This window comes from Salvelinus namaycush, chromosome 3, assembly GCF_016432855.1.
Source record: "Salvelinus namaycush isolate Seneca chromosome 3, SaNama_1.0, whole genome shotgun sequence".
Classification (NCBI taxonomy): Eukaryota; Metazoa; Chordata; class Actinopteri; order Salmoniformes; family Salmonidae; genus Salvelinus; species Salvelinus namaycush.
Genome location: NC_052309.1, coordinates 69,218,406 through 69,238,710, shown reverse-complemented (window position 1 = coordinate 69,238,710; position 20,305 = coordinate 69,218,406). Strand labels below are relative to the sequence as shown.

The 20,305-nt window shown below is 46.6% G+C and overlaps 1 protein-coding gene across 1 annotated transcript in view; it reads left to right on the top strand.

The window, feature by feature from the left end:
- Positions 1 to 5,527: 5,527 nt before the first annotated feature.
- The window catches only part of LOC120044006 (SRC kinase signaling inhibitor 1-like), a 112,604-nt gene continuing 97,826 nt past the window's right edge, over positions 5,528 to 20,305 (top strand). The window contains exon 1 of the mRNA XM_038988599.1: positions 5,528 to 5,615. Coding sequence (XP_038844527.1) covers positions 5,528 to 5,615 — 88 coding nt within the window. The remainder of the gene's footprint in view (positions 5,616 to 20,305) is intronic.

Here is a 20,305-nt window from a genome sequence, read left to right as displayed (position 1 = left end):
GTGTGAATAGTTATCAGATTGAACCAGATAAATCAGCGGTCCAGGCTCTAGAACAGACTGTGTCTGAGAGAGGGGGGGAAGACACAGCATACAGAGAGGAGAGAGAGGGGGGAAGACACAGCATACAGAGAGGAGAGAGAGGGGGAAGACACATCATACAGAGAGGAGAGAGAGGGGGAAGACACAGCATACAGAGAGGAGAGAGAGGGGGAAGACACAGCATACAGAGAGGAGAGAGAGGGGGATGACACAGCATACAGAGAGGAGAGAGAGGGGGAAGACACAGCATACAGAGAGGTAGAGAGAGGAGAAAGAGGAGAGAGAGGGGGAAGTCACAGCATACAGAGAGAAGAGAGAGGGGGAAGACACAGCATACATAGAGGAGAGAGAGGGGGAAGACACAGCATACAGAAAGGAGAGAGAGGGAGAAGACACAGCATACAGAGAGGAGTGAGAGGGGGAAGACACAGCATACATAGAGGAGAGAGAGGGGGAAGACACAGCATACAGAGAGGAGTGAGAGGGGGAAGAGACAGCATACAGAGAGGAGAGAGAGGGGGAAGACACAGCATACAGAGAGGAGTGAGAGGGGGAAGAGACAGCATACATAGAGGAGAGAGAGGGGGAAGACACAGCATACAGAGAGGTAAAGAGAGGGGGATGACACAGCATACAGAGAGGAGAGAGAGGGGGAAGACACATCATACAGAGAGGAGAGAGAGGGGGAAGACACAGCATACAGAGAGGAGAGAGAGGGGGAAGACACAGCATACATAGAGGAGAGAGAGGGGGAAGACACAGCATACAGAGAGGAGTGAGAGGGGGAAGAGACATCATACATAGAGGAGAGAGAGGGGGAAGACACAGCATACAGAGAGGTAAAGAGAGGGGGATGACACAGCATACAGAGAGGAGAGAGAGGGGGAAGACACAGCATACAGAGAGGAGAGAGAGGGGGAAGACACAGCATACAGAGAGGAGAGAGAGGGGGAAGACACAGCATACATAGAGGAGAGAGAGGGGGAAGACACAGCATACAGAGGTAGAGAGAGGGGGATGACACAGCATACAGAGAGGAGAGAGAGGGGGAAGACACAGCATACAGAGAGGAGAGAGAGGGGGAAGACACAGCATACAGAGAGGTAGAGACAGGGGGAAGACACAGCATACAGAGAGGAGAGAGAGGGGGAAGACACAGCATACAGAGAGGTAAAGAGAGGGGGAAGACACAGCATACAGAGAGAATAGAGAGGGGGAAGACACAGCATACAGAGAGGAGAGAGAGGGGGAAGACACAGCATACAGAGAGGAGAGAGAGGGGGAAGACACAGCATACAGAGAGGGGAGAGAGGGGGAAGACACAGCATACAGAGAGGAGAGAGAGGGGGAAGACACAGCATACAGAGAGGAGAGAGAGGGGGAAGACACAGCATACAGAGAGGAGAGAGAGGGGGAAGACACAGCGTACAGAGAGGAGAGAGAGGGGGAAGACACAGCATACATAGAGGAGAGAGAGGGGGAAGACACAGCATACAGAGAGGTAAAGAGAGGGGGATGACACAGCATACAGAGAGGAGAGAGAGGGGGAAGACACAGCATACAGAGAGGAGAGAGAGGGGGAAGACACAGCATACAGAGAGGAGAGAGAGGGGGAAGACACAGCATACAGAGGTAGAGAGAGGGGGATGACACAGCATACAGAGAGGAGAGAGAGGGGGAAGACACAGCATACAGAGAGGAGAGAGAGGGGGAAGACACAGCATACAGAGAGGAGAGAGAGGGGTAAGACACAGCATACAGAGAGGTAGAGAGAGGGGGAAGACACAGCATACAGAGAGGAGAGAGAGGGGAAGACACAGCATACAGAGAGGTAAAGAGAGGGGGAAGACACAGCATACAGAGAGAATAGAGAGGGGGAAGACACAGCATACAGAGAGGAGAGAGAGGGGGAAGACACAGCATACAGAGAGGTAGAGAGAGGGGAAGACACAGCATACAGAGAGGAGAGAGAGGTAGGGAATAGGGTTCCATCTCAGCCCAGGCCACAGGAAGAGTATGTAGAGGAGAGAAAAAGAACAGAACAAAGTGTCCCTTGACTTATGCGTCAAACACCCACCGACAGAACAGAAAGAGAATAAAAATCAATACGGCCTCACGCTATTGCCAGGCAGCGCAGCGGAACATTCAGCTGTGGAGATGAGACGAGAGGGAGAAGGAGGGGGAGAGAGAGAGAGATACAGAGGAAAGGAGGGAGAGAGAGGAGATGAGAAGAGGAGAGAAGGGATCAGGGAGGTCTCCGGAACATTCTGAAGGCCAATGCTGCTCTCTTTCGTTATATTTCTGCTCGTTCCTTCTCACTGCACATTGTTGATGCTTTCTCTACCTAAACTCTATAAAGTGCACTACATCTGACCAAGGCCCATAGGGCTTTCGGACGCACCTCAGGTCAGTCCATCCAGATACCTCACTGTGCCAACTTTTTTGCCTGGCTGCTGCCATGTGAAAGCCTCCCCGTCATAGAGACTACACCCTATGATGGCCCAGACGCCACAGGGACAATCAGGTCAGTGGTCTGTCCTCCTGACCACCTGGAAGGACAGGTTGACAGCACAAAAATGATTGTATTATTTTAAATAGTCTACTGGGCACTTTCAAGATGCAAAGATGCAGTCAAAATGGGGCCTTGGTGTCATTGACGAGTGTGAAGGTCGTCAGTTGTGATTTCACTCTCTCACGCTCGAGTCTGTGAATCCGACCAATCCGCTACTCCTCCGTGAAGATTCTTAGCGAGAGTCTATGAAAACCCGTAGGCCATTTGAATGGCTTTTGTGCTCCTACAGCTTTTACAGCGGTTCACTTGAATTGGCTTTAGAGCAAATGAGAGAAATCAAGACGAGACACCTCCAACTTCCATTCCAGATCCAGCAGAAACGACTCTGTCACGGAGAAGACAAGGCTTCCTTTTATTCCTCATCTTTTTGTCCTCGGCTGAAACATGTTCAGGCCTCTTGTGCACCAAGGCTCAGGCATGGAATATCAATGGCTTTTCTGCTCTCTTGCACCTGTGCTGCATTCGAGAAGGAAGTCTCTGTTACACCACCATTATCATAATCACCATATCACGCTTCCCTCTCTGACACATAATCACTCTAATTGGACGCTAGCAAAAAATAAGAGGCACATTTGTGTGTGTGGGGGGGGGGGGGGGGCATCGGGCAAATTTGAAGGATACAGGGGTTATGTTTGTGTGTTTGTGTGTTTTTGTGTTTGTGTATTGTCTCTTGGGTTGAATGGAGGGTAATTGCGTCGCTGCAAGCACAGCAGTTTCAGGTTGGCGGTAGGTGTGTCCTCTGCAGCCGTGTGTTGGAGGACTCACAGCAGAGTTAAACGCCGTACTGACTGTCTGACTGGCTGTCCGTCTGAGAGAAGGAAACTTCAGTGGCTGCATGAGGCTAACTACCACCTGATACATACTGCCTGGCTGTCACTGGACTCTGAACGCCTCCTGTAATTCACTACGCTTCATAACTTATATTCTCTGAAGGAAAACATGCATACTATACAGCTTGCATGAGGGCCAAGTCATTTCAATCACTTCTATTTGAATGGAATCACATCCATGGTGCCCCCTATGGCAGATTTACAGGTGTTGCTTAAATCTTGGCAGTAGATGGAGTGACTAAAATGTGGTTGCGGTAATACGAATTAGCATTATTGATCTCTGCTCGTTGGTGGGCTGCTTTTCTCTGTGCTTGTCCTCTCACCGTGCTACCTCAGGCCATGCTATGTGGTGCTGTCCTCTCCTAAGGCGCTCTGTAGCATTTGGATAGAACTCTGACAGGGGCCATGGTTCCACAGGCACCACATCAGGCAATGTCCACCTCCACTCTGCCTCACCTCCACTGCTATCTTTTTCTGGTGTTCTCAGGCACTTTAAAAACACGCGTCATTCAAATGACCTTTTGACGTCACAGGGCCATGTCCACACGGAGGGCGTGTTCAGATGCGTTCAAGCTGACTTAAGCACATTGTTAATGCCAGCCCTGTAGTATTCCTTCCTACATGTCTTCTGTGGTGTTTTGCTTTCCCAGTTACTGAATGTGGCCCACTTTACAGGAGAAAACACAGAGTCCTGCCGCCTGCTCCGTTCGGCTCCCATGTCCTCAGGCCTTTTCTGAGTGGCATTTAACATGGCAAGAAACACGGAGGAACATCCGTGCGTATTTGAGAGAGAGGGAGAGAAACTCTGAGTATTGAGGTGGCAGGAGTTTCTGCTCATTAATGTGAGCGTGTGTGTGAGCGTGATGAATAGTGCCAAGGAAAGTGTGACGTGAACATAGGCAGATATATGTGTCACTGCACTCATTGTACGTGTGGCAGTGTGTATTAATGTGTAGTGCCTGTGTGAAATGATATTACAGGATCTCAGTACAGTACATGAACATTAGTGTCTGACTGAGTGTATTGGTGAAGTAATCTTAATCTGTGTGTGTGTGTGTGTGTGTGTGTGTGTGTGTGTGTGTGTGTGTGTGTGTGTGTGTGTGTGTGTGTGTGTGTGTGTGTGTGTGTGTGTGTGTGTGTGTGTGTGTGTGTGTACTGTAGTGACAAAGCAGATGTGGCTCTTTGTGGAGATGAGGGGGATTCAGAGAGAGAGAGGAAGAGAGAAAGAGAGAGAGAGAGAGAGAGAGGAAGAGAGAGAGAGAGAGAGAGAGAGAGAGAGAGAGAGAGAGAGAGAGAGAGAGAGAGAGAGAGAGAGAGAGAGAGAGAGAGAGAGAGAGGCAGCACCTTGGGCAGCGAGCTCTGCTCCTGTAATCACTCTATCCTCCAGGACAATCCTTTCATCCCAGACCTTTCATACGGCCCAGCAAAGGCCTTTCACATACGGGAGAGGGAAGGGAAGTGAAAGAGAGAAAGAAAGAGAGAGAAAAAGAGAGTAGAGGGAGAAGGGAAGTGCTTGTGCACCCTCAAGCACTCGTCTCCATCCTGACTGTGAATAACCATGCGGCTGAAGAGGACAGATGTTGAGAGAATTTAGTAGGCTACTGTGTGTGTGTGTACTCTCCTCATATATTTCAAAGGTCCACCATTCTTGTGTATCAGGAAGCATCCCTATCCACACACACACTTTCTCTCTCCCTCTCATTTCCTCTCTTCTGCGCTCTTTCTCTCTCTCTCCCTCTCTTGCTCTCTCTTGCTCTCTCTCTCTCTCTCTCTCCAACTCTTGCTCTCGCTCTCTCTCTCTCTCTCTCTCGGTCGGTCTCCTCTCACACACATTCAATGAACCGTAATGGTAAAGAGGGAGGGCCTGATGATGGCGCAGTAGTGTATTCCATAGGATGAATAGTAGCACTATGTTCCTCCATCCCCCCGACTAGACTGGACTAGACTGGGTGTGCTTACAGTGTGTAGAATAGAGGCTGTGGGGCCGTAGAGGGTTCAGGGGCCAGCCAGGCAGGTTAGGTTGGGTGTGTTTAGGGCTAGCAGACAGACAGACGGGTGGAGTTGGGAGCTGGGCAGTGCCAGGGGAATGTTTGGTCAGGACTACCAGGTGTTGGTATCTGCAGGCGGCCAGGGAGGCAGCCTGGGACGCAGGGAGCGCTCCGCCGCCACGGGGGGTAAGTACAGCTCTGTGGAGCCTGCTTGAAATTCAACCCCAAATGGTGCTTTTTAAAGGGCATCATTTTAAAATCCACAGCCCTGCTATAAAAACCTGTAGTTATGCCAGGACTTTGCCTTCGGGGAGGAACTTTCAGCGGCTCCTGAAATGGCGTGGCTTTTAGAAAAACTGCTGGGTGCTTTTTAAAACAGCAGTATTTCCTGCCAGCTTTGTTAGTTTTCATTTTGGTGTGGCATTTATCCTAAAACTAACAGCTGGCAAGCTTTGCTGCTTCTGTTACTTTGTCTCTGCCCACCCGAGTCTGAGGCAACGTTTAATGTAATCCTTTCCAGTCACGTGCCTAATGGTTGTGTGTATATAGTTCAGAGTGGGTACAGTATACTTGTATATATGCTGTCTGCCAGTGTGTGCGTTCGTGTTTGTGTAACGCAATCCATGCAAGGCCAATGTGGGAACGCTTGAGTGGAGGAGGAGGATGGATGAGATGGTAGGAGTGGAGGAGAAGAAATGGAGGAGAGGAGATGGTGGGAGGGCATAAACAGAGCTGTGACTGATCGTGGACGAGAAGCAGCAGGAAATCGGACGCACAACTTCCTGTTCCCCCCCCCCCCTCCAGTACGAGTCTGTCGATTCCTTTCAAAGTGATCCCTCCCTCTCATTGAGTCTCAAAAGCCGGGATGCTGCCGACAGCACCACTAAAGACTCACTAGACCATGTTGTACAGAGGATGCTCAAAGAACCCCACTGATGTTGAATGGCGAATCATCGTACACAGCATTCGAGCACGGAGTCGGGTTTCTCTCTGCATGTCTGAAAAAAGGGAACTGGTTTGATGGTGTCTATAATAAGCACAATCCCATCCTCTATCAATATCACGTGTTAGGATTCAAATCACTTGTTATGTACCAGCAGCATTGTCCTCGATCAGACAGGCAGCGTTGTGACTGCTCCTCTTCCTCAGTTAGAGTCAAATACTACAGCATAGCTGGCGTCAGGGACGGGGGGTCATCCGCTTCTCTAAGCATTATTAAACCAACGTAATATTCTGCCATATAACTATCATCTCAGAGTTTGCCAGACGTCCAGCTACAACAGCAAAAACAATGGCCGTCATAAACAGGATGAAGATGTCATTGTAAGGAATGGAAGGATTCTTCAGCGAACTCGTAACGGTTTTACAGAGCATCTGTTGGGATGTTTGGCGGACTTGTCGCTCTGCATGCTGTATATGAGGACTGGGGATAATAATGAGTCTGCTCTAAGCCTCCGCAATCACATTCTGTTAATTAGCTCTGGTACTGCAGCAATCTCAATCAAACGTTTTTCATCCACACGCTACAGCAGTGACAGGGACAGGAAAAGATGAGCGCATCACCAAACAACTTTTTCCTCTCTGCAAGTCCACGTCTGCCTGCTGCAGTTTAAAACAGATTTGCCTAAGTGTTAGTCAGGCTACAGGAGTGTTCCCGATAGATTACAGTGTTTCTACTGCGTTTCTACGGCGACGTGACTGTCATTACCATGACAAAGCATCATAACAGCGTCAAACTTTACCAAGGCCTGTTTCTATCCAGTGTAGCCGGAATACTTTTTTTCAAAGGCTGGAAGAATTACCAGACAGACTCAAGAATCAAACTAGATCTCTTTCTTTTTCCCCCTCTTTTTTCGAAAGCTGCATGTACGCCCCTCTGTCACTCTGCGCCTGAGTGACAGATTGAAAGAAGAGGAGATTACGCCTCCTTTGTTCCAAAAACAAAGAAAAGGAGAGCAGAAAAAATGGTAATGAGTGATATACAACACATGCGGAGGGAGAGAGATTGGGAGACAGCGGGAGGGATGGCAGGAGTGTGCGTGATTGCGATAAGGTGACAGATAGAGGGAGAGCGAGGCTGAGGTCCTCTCCCACACAGAGAGCTCCCATAGCTGCCTCCCACTGACTCAGTGAAGCAGGCTGCAGAGGGAGGCAGACACACTGGGCAGGCAAGGACGGCTGAAGGACGGAGAGAGAAAGAGAAAGGATGGCTGTACATCTTTGACGGAAACATACTTGTTCTCAAGCAGCAAGAGAGATTGAGAAAGAGAGAGAGAGAGAGAGAGACAGAGAGAGGGATTGAGAGAGAGAGAGAGAGAGAGAGAGAGAGAGAGAGAGAGAGAGACAGAGAGAGAGAGAGAGACAGAGAGAGGGATTGAGAGAGAGAGAGTGATGGCTGTGCGTGCGTCTTTGACAGAAAACATGCTTTTTCTCAAGCAGCAAGTGACCAACACCTTAGAAGTGAGAGATGGCAGCCCACAGATTCTACACACATGTCATTGTTGGACTGAGGGTAGTATAGAGAAGGTAAAGGTAAAGGTAAAGTAAAGTCAGTTAGATTAGGGTAAAGTAGGGTAAAGTCAGTTAGATTATGGTAAGGTAGGGTAGGGTAAAGTCAGTTAGATTAGGGTAAGGTAGGGTAGGGTAAATTCAGTTAGATTAGGGTAAGGTAGGGTAGGGTAAAGTCAGTTAGATTAGGGTAAGGTAGGGTAGAGTAAAGTAAGTTAGATTAGGGTAAGGTAGGGTAGGGTAAAGTCAATTAGATTAGGGTATGGTAGGGTAGGGTAAAGTAAGTTAGATTAGGGTAAGGTAGGGTAGGGTAAAGTAAGTTAGATTAGGGTAAGGTAGGGTAGGGTAGGGTAAATTCAGTTAGATTAGGGTAAGGTAGGGTAGGGTAAAGTAAGTTAGATTAGGGTAAAGTAGGGTAGGGTAGGGTAAAGTCAGTTAGATTAGGGTAAGGTAGGGTAGGGTAAAGTAAGTTAGATTAGGGTAAAGTAGGGTAGGGTAAAGTAAGTTAGATTAGGGTAAGGTAGGGTAGGGTAGGGTAGGATAAAGTCAGTTAGATTAGGGTAAGGTAGGGTAGGGTAAAGTCAGTTAGATTAGGGTAAGGTAGGGTAGGGTAAAGTCAGTTAGATTAGGGTAAGGTAGGGTAGGGTAGGGTAAAGTCAGTTAGATTAAGGTAAGGTAGGGTAGGGTAAAGTCAATTAGATTAGGGTAAGGTAGGGTAGGGTAAAGTCCGTTAGATTAGGGTAAGGTAGGGTAGGGTAAAGTCAGTTAGATTAGGGTATGGTAGGGTAGGACGGGTAGGGTAGGGTTTTCCTCATCCCTTGCTCCACTCCATCCATATCCCTCCCCAGTCAGTCCCTTCACCATGATGGCAGGATGCTCTCTTCCAGCTCCCTCTCTTAACCTCTAAAGTCTAAGCCATTGGGGGGAGAGGGGGTACTAAGATAACATATGGAATTGTTTTAAGATGGTCATACCATGGATCATTTAGCTATTTGATTTTGAATTGTAGGACCCCTTTAGTTATCCCCCCAAAACATTTTACAATTATTTGATATAATATTGAATTAGGCTTTTACTACTATAGCCCATAGAAAAGCATTGAATAACACATTCATAAATGACAAAATAGACAATAAAAAATGATAAGGTCTTGAAGTGTCTGTCCTATATCTAGGAAATATAAGAAGCTCACAAAATATTTTAGTTTTTTTACACATAATGAACCCCATATTTTTTGGTGCACAAAATTACCTCCATACTTTCATTCGTTTGTATGGGTTACCTTCAGACGAGTCCCGTGACACATGTGTGGATCGTACATCAAAACAGAGAGTGGTCATAAGAGTAGACCAAACCATTCAGACGCTACAGATGTTTTTGTGAGAAGGCCGATTTTTGGGATGTTTCCTGGTCCTACAAACACCGCTGTACCTCGGCCACCTCTCACCGCAGATGTGGAAGGCCGACATAGGCGGATGCGGTGGATTGAGACGCAGCCCAGGCAAAAGCTGATATCTCTATCTTAAACTGACAGATTTTAGTTTTTTCTTCTAGGATTTTTACTTACAGGACTCTTAAGGATTAATATCTTATCCTTCATGTTCACTCATCTTCCGCATTCTGTTTCGATATCTCCCTCTCTGTCGCCCTATCCATCCGTCCTGCCGTCTAAACCGACTGACACATGCCCTTTCTCCTCAGGCAAACACATACCTCTCTATGGCTCTCTCACCCTGCTCCCTCCAACCCCCCACCCTCTCTGTCCTCCACGGTAACCGTGGCTACGGAGCTCGGCGCCGGCAGGGCGGGGGCCACTGGGGGAATGTGTGATTAGCATAAACATTAGCATTTTTGATCTGGGATCACGTTTGATTGGAGAGAAACTACAAAGCCCAGTGCCCTGCCAGGCACCTCTCAGGAATCCTGTAGCTGTCTCTCTCTCTCTGAAGCTGTTCCCTCTCCTTAGTGCATCATCAATACAGAAGCAGACTACAGTGGATATTGGCCCTAATGAGTTGGACTGTGGTCGTTTGTAGCTCAGTTGGTAGAGCATGGCGCTTCTAACACCAGAGTAGTGGTAATGATTCCCTGGACCAGGCGTGCGTAAAATGTATTCACGCATGACTGTACGTCCCTTTGGATAAAAGCATCTGCTAAATGGCATATATTCGTATTATTATATTATGTACAGGGCTGAATACATCCATACCGAGGCTGCCTTCCTTCGCCATAGAGAGGTAGTGAGGAGGTGCCATGGAAGACACTTTTCTCACCCCCGTGAAGAGTGTTGGTTGTGGGGTTCTGACCTGAGAGGAACCCAACTCTCACGGGTGGAGAGATCCTCTCTCTCTCTAATTTCCTCTCTGCATGGTCCAAAGACTGCTTGTACAGTACACAATCTCTCTCTCTCTCTCTCTCTCTCTCTCTCTCTCTCTCTCTCTCTCTCTCTCTCTCTCTCTCTCTCTCTAAATCTGGGTCAGTCTTTGCGTGACAGACACTGACCATTATCACCACTCATCCATGCAAAGAATAGAGATGGGGAGAGGGAAGAAGAGCGGGAAAAGAAGGAGGAGCAAGAGCAAGAAGAACGAGAGAGAAAGAGAGATAGAGCTTTCTCCCCTGTGCTCGTGGCTGAGCGGCGGATTGGATACTCGTCCCCTGGGTATCTGATTCTGCCCCCTTCACACGTTCACATCTAGTCATCATCTTCCTGTGTAGATGTAGAACTACACACACACACACAGTCCGAAACACGCATGTGCCACACGCACACACACACGCACAGATGGTGCTAGGTGATTGGGTAGGGTGATGAGATGGTTGATTCTCCTTCTGATGTCCTCCTGGTGTGACTGTGTGAGACTGTTGGACCTCGGTCTCTCTTCGCAGGGCTCTGTAAGTACTGAACATTCTCTCATTTGTCCAGTGCTCTGTGTGTATTAGCCTTGAGTGCTAGCCTCCGTGTGGTTCACTTACCGTGCTGTCACCATCATGTGTTGAGATGACAAGGGCACGTCGTGCGCTCCTCTCTATTTTGAGACTGCCAGAGGATGACAGGGGTCCATGTCCCTCTCTATGTCGCTGCTCGTCCGTCCGTCCGTCCGTCCGTCCGTCCGTCCGTCCGTCCGTCCGTCCGTCCGTCCGTCCGTCCGTCCGTCCGTCCGTCCGTCCGTCCGTCCGTCTGTCTGTCTGTCTGTCTGTCTGTCTGTCTGTCTGTCTGTCTGTGTTTGTCTCCCTAGTTGTGTCCCTAGTTTTGTCTTATCCCCCAACCCAATTTTCCATCTCTGTTCCTGGTACATTTCTCATTTCAGATGTTGCTGCATATCTCCCTCCTCTGTCCTTCCTTCCATCACTCTTGTCTCCCTCCATCTCTCCCTCTCTCCACTGCTGTCATTCCACGGTGTGTTCCACAGTAATTATTTACACTGAGCGCACTCTCTCCCCATGTCCTCTAATTTGTTCCACCGTTGACACCCGATGTGCAATTATGTAAAAAGACAAACAAAGCAAATGCCAAGCATGTCCTCTGACCTGAAGAATGATGACTGGATCGTACTTGTTATAGCACACTGCCAACACACACACACACACACACACACACACACACACACACACACACACACACACACACACACACACACACACACACACACACACACACACACACACACACACACACACACACACACACACACACACACACACACACACCAGGGACAAGCAGTGTGACGGCCTTATCTTACCTCCTCCTCTCCTTAACCCCTTCCTTGCCACAGACAGCGGACCCTAGAATCTCTTCCAGGGATCTCAAGGGTCCTGGTTGTTTCAGCACCATGACACCCTCTGAGTCCTCCTGACACCAGATCTCCGTTAATGAGCCTATTATAACCCTGATCCTCTGTTATCTCAAGTGGAGTCTCACAGAGCCAAGAGGCAGGGGAGATAATAGATGAAGAGCAACAACTACCCTCACCCCCTCACTCCCGCACTCCCTCACACTCATCTCTCTCTCTGTCTCTCTGTCTCTCTGATCTCTCTAAAACACAGGAGAGGGGGATTATGGAAGCTAGATGATAGCAGCTCTGATATGGACACATTCAACCTGAACCAGTGACTATTTATTTATTGGTTTATTTGGATCCCCATTAGCTTTTGCAGAGGCAGCAGCTACTCTTCCTGGGGTCCACAAAAAAACACAGAACATGAGAAATAACAAAACACTGATAGACTGCTGGACAAAAGGTCTGTAGGTCCAAAAACAATGTCAAGACAAACAAAGTGATACTGTAGATCCTATGCTAACCTTGCAAATGTCACGGTACCAGTGAACAGTAAACGGAAGACATGCCCTTTTGAAAAGGCTAGTCAGGTTTAGACAGGCATTCCTTTCGGGATGAAGCACGCTCCTGAAGTGTGTTTTTCCTCCTTACTGTCACACTCGCTAATAAACTCAGGAATACCAAACCCACCTAAAAACACCCGGCTCCCCTTTAAACTCAACCTGAGGTAATTATCAGTCTGAGCGGTAATCATGTGCGTGCAAAAGCGCTGCTGTGCGGATTTGTCTGTTTGATGGGGCAGCTGAGTGTTTGCTATGCTAATCCGCTTTATGTTGCTGTCTGTCGTGGCACAGTCACACCTCCACTGGGGAGGGCTTCATCGTCGACTACGTGGAATCCCACCGTGGGTTGTCTTGTCTGTGTTGTGTCGCTTCCCTCCGCTCTCTACATGTGTAGGCAAACACTGTAAAACCGCTTACTTCATTCAAAGCTGCTGGGAAATTCACTTTACCTGTCTCTCTGTGTATGTCTGGCTGCAGGGGTTATGACTGCGTCCCAAATTGCACCCTATTCCCAATTTAGTGCACTACTTTTGACCAGGGTACTAATTTGGGACACTGTTTAGGAGTGCAAACGATTTCCTGGTTTTCCAAGGTTATGAGAAAGCAGAAGGCAGACATACACTAACGAAATGATTTTAGTGTTCCTTGTTCATTCAATATCTTACTGGCTTACAGTGATAAATCCCCTCCCAGCTCCCTTGTGCGTGGGCCCGGATTATGTGTTCTGTACCTGTTTACAGGGGACAGCGGTAGGTGTTGTAGGATCTATCGGGCCACAGCCAGGGAAAATCTACTGTTGTATGTTGGGTAGGCATCTGAGTGTCAGAGCACAGGGAATGTATGTGTATGATACAGTTTATGGTATGTCGGTTATATGATGTATGTGTGTGTTGGAGCCCAGTGAGTGTGAGGTGATGCACTGTGAGGTGATACTGTAGACAGTGTAGACACCCTGTTGGAGCCCGGCCTCAAGACAGTGCTGCGAGGGAGGGAGAGTGCTTTTCTGTGTTTTCCAGAAGGTTAAGATAGAAAGACAACAGAGTGGCATGTTGCCCTTCCATTCTGCAGGTAGCCGAGCGGTTAAGAGCATTGGGCCAGTAACCGAAAGGTTGCTATTTCGAATCCCCAAGCTGGCTTGGTCCAAAATATGTTGTTGTGCCCTTGAGCAAGGCACTTAACCCTAATTGCTCCTGTAAGACGTTCTGGATAAGAGCGTCTGCTAAGTGACTCAAATGTAATTACTAACAGGTGCACTGATGATCTGTAGCCATCAGGTGGCGCTGAGGAGGAGAAGATGAACTGTTGCTTGTGGAGGAATCAAAGGACCAGCCTGGTCTCATAGAATAGACATAACATAGTAAATTAAAATCTGGGACACTCAAATTAGTATGATGTGTTACGTTTGGTATGGTTACATAAGTCAGAAGGTTGGTCGTGGTGGATGGGTGGGCTGCTCCATGTCAGCACAATGCTGCCACATGCCATACTGGCTGTTGATGTTGCGACTGATTTTGATGTTTTCACTGATGCTTATTTTATCTCCCACCCTACTCCACCTCAGCTCCTACCCCTATCCCCACCACCACCACCATCTCCTCCCCTCCAAAGCCCTGTGCACTCATTAGTAAAAGCGAGAACACACCCAACAACAAGTGTTTGTCTTGTCTCATGTCTCTCACTCCTCGTCCCCAGAAACATCAAGCTGTTGCCATGGCTAAACAACATGTCTCTCAGAGATGGTGGAAAATAGAAACTGAGGCGCTGGCTGCTAGTGTGTTTTCTCTCTCTCTCTCTCTCTCTCCCTCTCTCTCTCTCTCTCTCTCTCTCTCTCTCTCGCTCTCTCTCTCTCTCTCTCTCTCTCTCTCTCTCTCTCTCTCTCTCTCTCTCTCTCTCTCTCTCTCTCTCTCTCTCTCTCTCTCTCTCTCTCTCTCTCTCTCTCTCTCTCTCTCTCTCTCTCTCACATTCCATTTATCATATAACACAAACGTCTAGCAAAGGTTACGTGTTCGAATCTCATCACGGACAACTTTAGCATGTTAGTTAACCCTTCTCCTAACCTTAACCCTTTAATGTAACTAATAACTCTAGCCTTAACCCCTAACCCTAGCCCCTAGCCTGGCTAAAGTTAGCTAGGTGGCTAACGCTAACTAGGTGGCTAACGTTAGCTAGGCTAGGGTTAGGGGTTAGGGTTAAGGTTAAAGTTAGGGTTAAGGTTAGAGTTAGGAGTTACATATAAGGGTTAGTAAGGTTAGGGTTAGGAGAAGGGTTAACTAACATGCTAAGTTGGAATTTCATATATGTATTGCACATTTCTTACATATTGTTTGAATTGCAATTCATAACATATCATATGAATTGTAATTCGTAACATATCGTACAAATTATAATTCATAACATATCATGTAAATTGTAATTCGTAACATATCATACAAATTATAATTCATAACATATCATATGAATTGTAATTCGTAACATATCATACAAATTGTAATTCATAACATATCATATGAATTGTAATTCGTAACATATCATACAAATTATAATTCATAATATATCATATACATTGTAATTCGTAACATATCATATGAAATGAATGATAGACCTCCACAAATTAACACATACCATACCAAACGTAACATATACTAATTTGAGTGTCCCTGATTTTTGTTTACTATGTATGGATCCATATTTCCTGATATCATTTCATCTTAACACCTGTCTGCATATCGTTTACAATATTAGATATTCTAGCATCATGACTCAAACAAACATGGTTCAGAACATTTTGTACTATTACACCCAGTGCTGGCAATGGAGGTGACAAAAAACACAGGCTGGTTAAAAGCAGTGCGGTCTGTAGTTGAGAGCCTCCTGCTGCAGGAAGAAACCCAGCAGCACCCACCCAGATTTCTAGCCTGAGCCTCCCAGACAGACAGACAGACACACAGCCACCAGCACTGTAACAGACAGAAAGACAGCCTCTCCTCCTCCCGTCTGTGCTGCCTAGCCTGCCGTCCATCACACAAAACGCTTGAAACCCAGTCACAACCACCACACACACACACACACACACACACACACACACACACACACACACACACACACACACACACACACACACACACACACACACACACACACACACACACACACACACACACACACACACACACACACCATCTCCACAGAGTCCCCCATACATCCCTGGCTGCTCTCCTCTCTCTCACACACCCAGACAGACTGACAGACTGACAGACTTCCCCATGCAACTGCTCCGTATGTCAGCCCAGCGCTGCCACACGCCATACTGGTGCCACACGCCAATTAATGTTAATGGTGTAGATGTTGCGACTGATTTTGATGTTGTCACTGATTCTTATTTTATCTCCCACCATACTCCACCTCAGCTCCAACCCCTATCCCCACCACCACCACCATCTCATCTCCTCCAAAGCCCTGTGCACTCATTAGTGAATGACTCAACACTCCCAACAACAGGTGTCTCTGTCTTGTCTCCTGTCTCTCACTCCTCGTCCCCAGCCCCGTCAAGCTATTGCCATGGCAGAGATTGTGGAAAATGGAGACTAAGGTGCTGGCTGCTAGTGTTTCTCTCTCTCGCTCTCTCCCTCGTTCTCTCTCTCTCTCTTCCCCCCCTTCTCTCTCCTTCTCTCTCTCTCTCCGTTCCCTTGTTCTTTCCATTTCTCACATTTTTGTCCATCTCACGCTTGCACCATATCTCCTTCTATCTAATTCTCTCAAATGTCCTCCCTTCTTCCTCTCCTTCCCTTCTGTTTCCTTTCCTCCATCTCCTCCACTGTGTGACATTAGATAGGAGCCAGCCTGTTAATATTTTCAACACAGTTGAAGTGATTGTGGAGTGTCTCCGTCACTCTGCAGAAGCCAAGTAAATAGCCAATTAGTGGATTCAATAAAGAGAGTAGCCGTTCTTGTGCTCCTACCACAGTCATCTGGCTTAAAGAAATTGAACAGAAAACTTCCTCCTTCAAGAGACAAAACCGGTCTAATTTGTGAGTCTTTTGTAGGGAGAACCTTGTGCAACTCTGTCAAGGACATCTGAAGTGGTGCTGATAGCGTAGCAGTGTGTCTCAAAAGCAGCCTGCTCAAACCACTGTGAGCCTGACGCCTGAAGCCACAAAGCCTCTTAACTAGAGTCTAGTAAATACTGTTGTAATAAGGTAAAGCTGAGGCAATTCTGGAGCAATAACCTCAGCATAACCTTGTGAGAAGACAGCTATTTGCTTGGGATTTGGAGGAATGTGGAAGGATAGTGGGAATAGTGTAGAGGAAGAGATGGACGTGTTTGATGTTCCCTCTGCTTATGACCCATGCCTATTCTCTCCGTTCTTCTGTCCACACACACAGTTGCGAGTCTCTCCTTTTTTTTCCTCCAAGTAGTTGAAATTTCCTCCGTCATAACTGTGGTTTTATGTAGTGGTGGTGTCTTGGACGTGATGGCTGGTAGAGTGTGGCCGAGAATGTTTAATTGCGAGCGCTACAAACTAACGGAAGAAAAGGCCATGTGTCAGGACAGCGTGGGGCCTGCCTGCCTGCTGTGGCAGGGCTGTAATGGAGGCAGCGGTGCAGTCAGTGCTGTGTAGCTGATATCAGATCGATATGTCACACCGTCCTGTCTATCCCACAGCACAATGAAAGGCTAGCTCCCCGCTCCCCGCTGCCCGCTACGACACTGTTCCTCTCCTCTCTCCTTCAGACCTGAGAAACCCACCATCCTCCAGTCCAGTCTTGAATGTTAAATCATTCCATTACATGAAGGATGCTAACATGCTAACAGCTCTCTAAATGTTATTTCTGCTGGTTTGGGACATGTCTTCCTGGGCAGCAGTTATCATGTTAGGAGAGGCTAATCAGAAAGGCTGTCTTTGCAGACGGCAGGCTAGGGTCAAACAGTTATGGAAATATGTGTTTTGGAGTATGACATTTCCTTTACAAATGCATGCTTTAGCATGTGTCCATGGAAATTAATTGACGGGACAGCAGTAGAGGCTTTAGAGGCATCATGTTATGTACTGTACTGTATGCGTTCCTATATCCTGCTCTATAATCAAGCTGTAGGGGGCTAGAGGATTGAAGCCTTGCTCTTCCCCCTGTAGGCCTGGACAGGAGGGTCACTGGTACAACTGTATGGTCGACATTGGGAAGACAGGTTTACAAAGCTGTTGATGTAACCGAGGAAAATATACAAGTAGTCAGTAGCTACTGTTTTTTGGATGCATACAGTATGAGGTTGTGTACAGTGTGTCTTTATGTGTCTGTGTGGATGTATTTGGGTGTACGTGTGTGTGTGTGATAGTGTTTGCCTCTTAACATGAGATAGTCTGTTTGTAACGGTTTCTCTCCTCCTCTTCGTCTGAAGAGGAGGAGTAGGGATCAGACCAAAATGCAGCGGGTTGTGAATACATAATGAATTTATTTAAAGACGAAGACGAACACGAAAAACACTTGGAAAATTACAAAACAACAAAACGACGTAGACTGACCTAAAACATGAGAACTTACAAATACACGAAGAACGCACGAACAGGTACAGACTACAAACCAACGCTACAGTCCCGTGTGGTACAAACATACATACAGACACGGAAGACAATCACCCACAAACAAACAGTGAGAACAGCCTACCTTAATATGGTTCTCAATCAGAGGAAACGTCAAACACCTGCCTCTAATTGAGAACCATATCAGGCAACACATTAAACCCAACATAGAAACACAACACATAGAATGCCCACCCAGCTCACGTCCTGACCAAAAAACAAAGGATTAACACAATAACTAGGGTCAGAACGTGACACTGTTAGTGTCTCCTAGTGGTGGGAGTAGACTGTCTAGTCTACATTGTTTCCACTGTGTGGGTGTTTGTGTGTCAATGGACTTGTCAGTTCGGCTCTCCCTGCTCCGTAGCCTCTCATGCAGAAAGCCCTGTCTGACAATCTTCCCCACAACATCCCCACCCTCCCAAGGCCTCTTCCACTGCCTCACATGCTCTATGAAACCAGGAGAGAGGAGCAGAGAGGAACGTGACAGTACCAGTAGCCTGCCCAGCCTTGAGGGATCTTCATACACCATGTTAGCATTGTGCTAGCGCTACATGGCTATTAGGAAAATGGCAGACGTTCATTTGAACATCTCGATCATTCACTTAGTTAATAGCTGTTTGCATCTGATCACTCGTACCTTGGTGGTGCAAAAACTCCTTTTGTACATAATGTCTGTCTTTGAATGAAGACTAAATCCACTGAAATGGCAGGATAGAGTCTGGAGAGAGGGGTGATGAGTCAACAGATCAGTGTGGTGATTCTCATGTGGCCTAACATCTTTAACACTCTATTATCTTTAAGACTCTAACATCTTTAACACTAACATTTTTAACACTCTATTATCTTTAAGACTCTAACATCTTTAACACTCTATTATCTTTAACACCCTAACATCTTTATCACTCTAACATCTTTAACACTCTAACATTTTAACACTCTAACATCTTTAACACTTTAACATCTTTAACACTTTAACATCTTTAACACTCTATTATCTTTAACACTCTATTATCTTTAACACTCTATTATCTTTAACACTCTATTATCTTTAACACTCTATTATCTTTAACACTTTAACATCTTTAACACTCTATTATCTTTAACACTCTAACATCTTTAACACTCTATTATCTTTAACACTCTAACATCTTTAACACTCTATTATCTTTAACACTCTAACATCTTTATCACTTTAACATCTTTAACACTCTATTATCTTTAACACTCTATTATCTTTAACACTCTAACATCTTTATCACTTTAACATCTTTAACACTCTATTATCTTTAACACTCTATTATCTTTAACAATCTAACATGTATTTTTATTTGTATTTATTTCACCAGGTAAGCTAGTTGAGAACAAGTTCTCATTTGCAACTGCGACCTGGCCAAGATAAAGCATAGCAATTCGACACATACAACAACACAGAGTTACACACGGAATAAACAAAACATACAGTCAATAATACAGTAGAAAACTAAGTCTATATACAATGTGAGCAAATGAGGTGAGATAAGGGAGGTAAAGGCAAAAAAGGCCATGGTGGCGAGGTAAATACAATATAGCAAGTAAAACCCTGGAATGGTAGATTTGCAGTGGAAGAATGTGCAAAGTAGAAATAGAAATAATGGGGTGCAAAGGAGCAAAATAAATAAATAAATACAGTAGGGGAAGAGGTAGTTGTTTGGGCTAAATTATAGATGGGCTATGTACAGGTGCAGTAATCTGTGAGCTGCTCTGACAGCTGGTGCTTAAAGCTAGTGAGAGAGATAAGTGTTTCCTGCTTCAGAGATTTTTGCAGTTCGTTCCAGTCATTGGCAGCAGAGAACTATAAGGAAAGACGACCAAAGGAGGAATTGGCTTTGGGGGTGACCAGTGAGATATACCTGCTGGAGCGCGTGCTACGAGTGGGTGCTGCTATGGTGACCAGTGAGCTGAGTTAAGGTGGGGATTTACCTAGCAGAGACTTGTAGATAACCTGTAGCCAGTGGGTTTGGCGACGAGTATGAAGCAAGGGCCAACCAACGAGAGCGTACAGGTCGCAATGGTGGGTAGTGTATGGGGCTTTGGTGACAAAACGGATGGCACTGTGATAGATTGCATCCAGTTTGTTGAGTAGAGTGTTGGAGGCTATTTTATAGATGACATCACTGAAGTCGAGGATCGGTAGGATGGTCAGTTTTATGAGGATATGTTTGGCAGCATGAGTGAAGGATGCTTTGTTGCGAAATAGGAAGCCGATTCTAGATTTAATTTTGGATTGGAGATGCTTAATGTGAGTCTGGAAGGAGAGTTTACAGTCTAACCAGACACCTAGGTATTTGTAGTTGTCCGCATATTCTAAGTCGGAGCCGTCCAGAGTAGTGATGTTGGACGGGCGAGCAGGTGCGGGCAGTGATCGGTTGAATAGCATGCATTTAGTTGTACTTGCGTTTAAGAGAAGT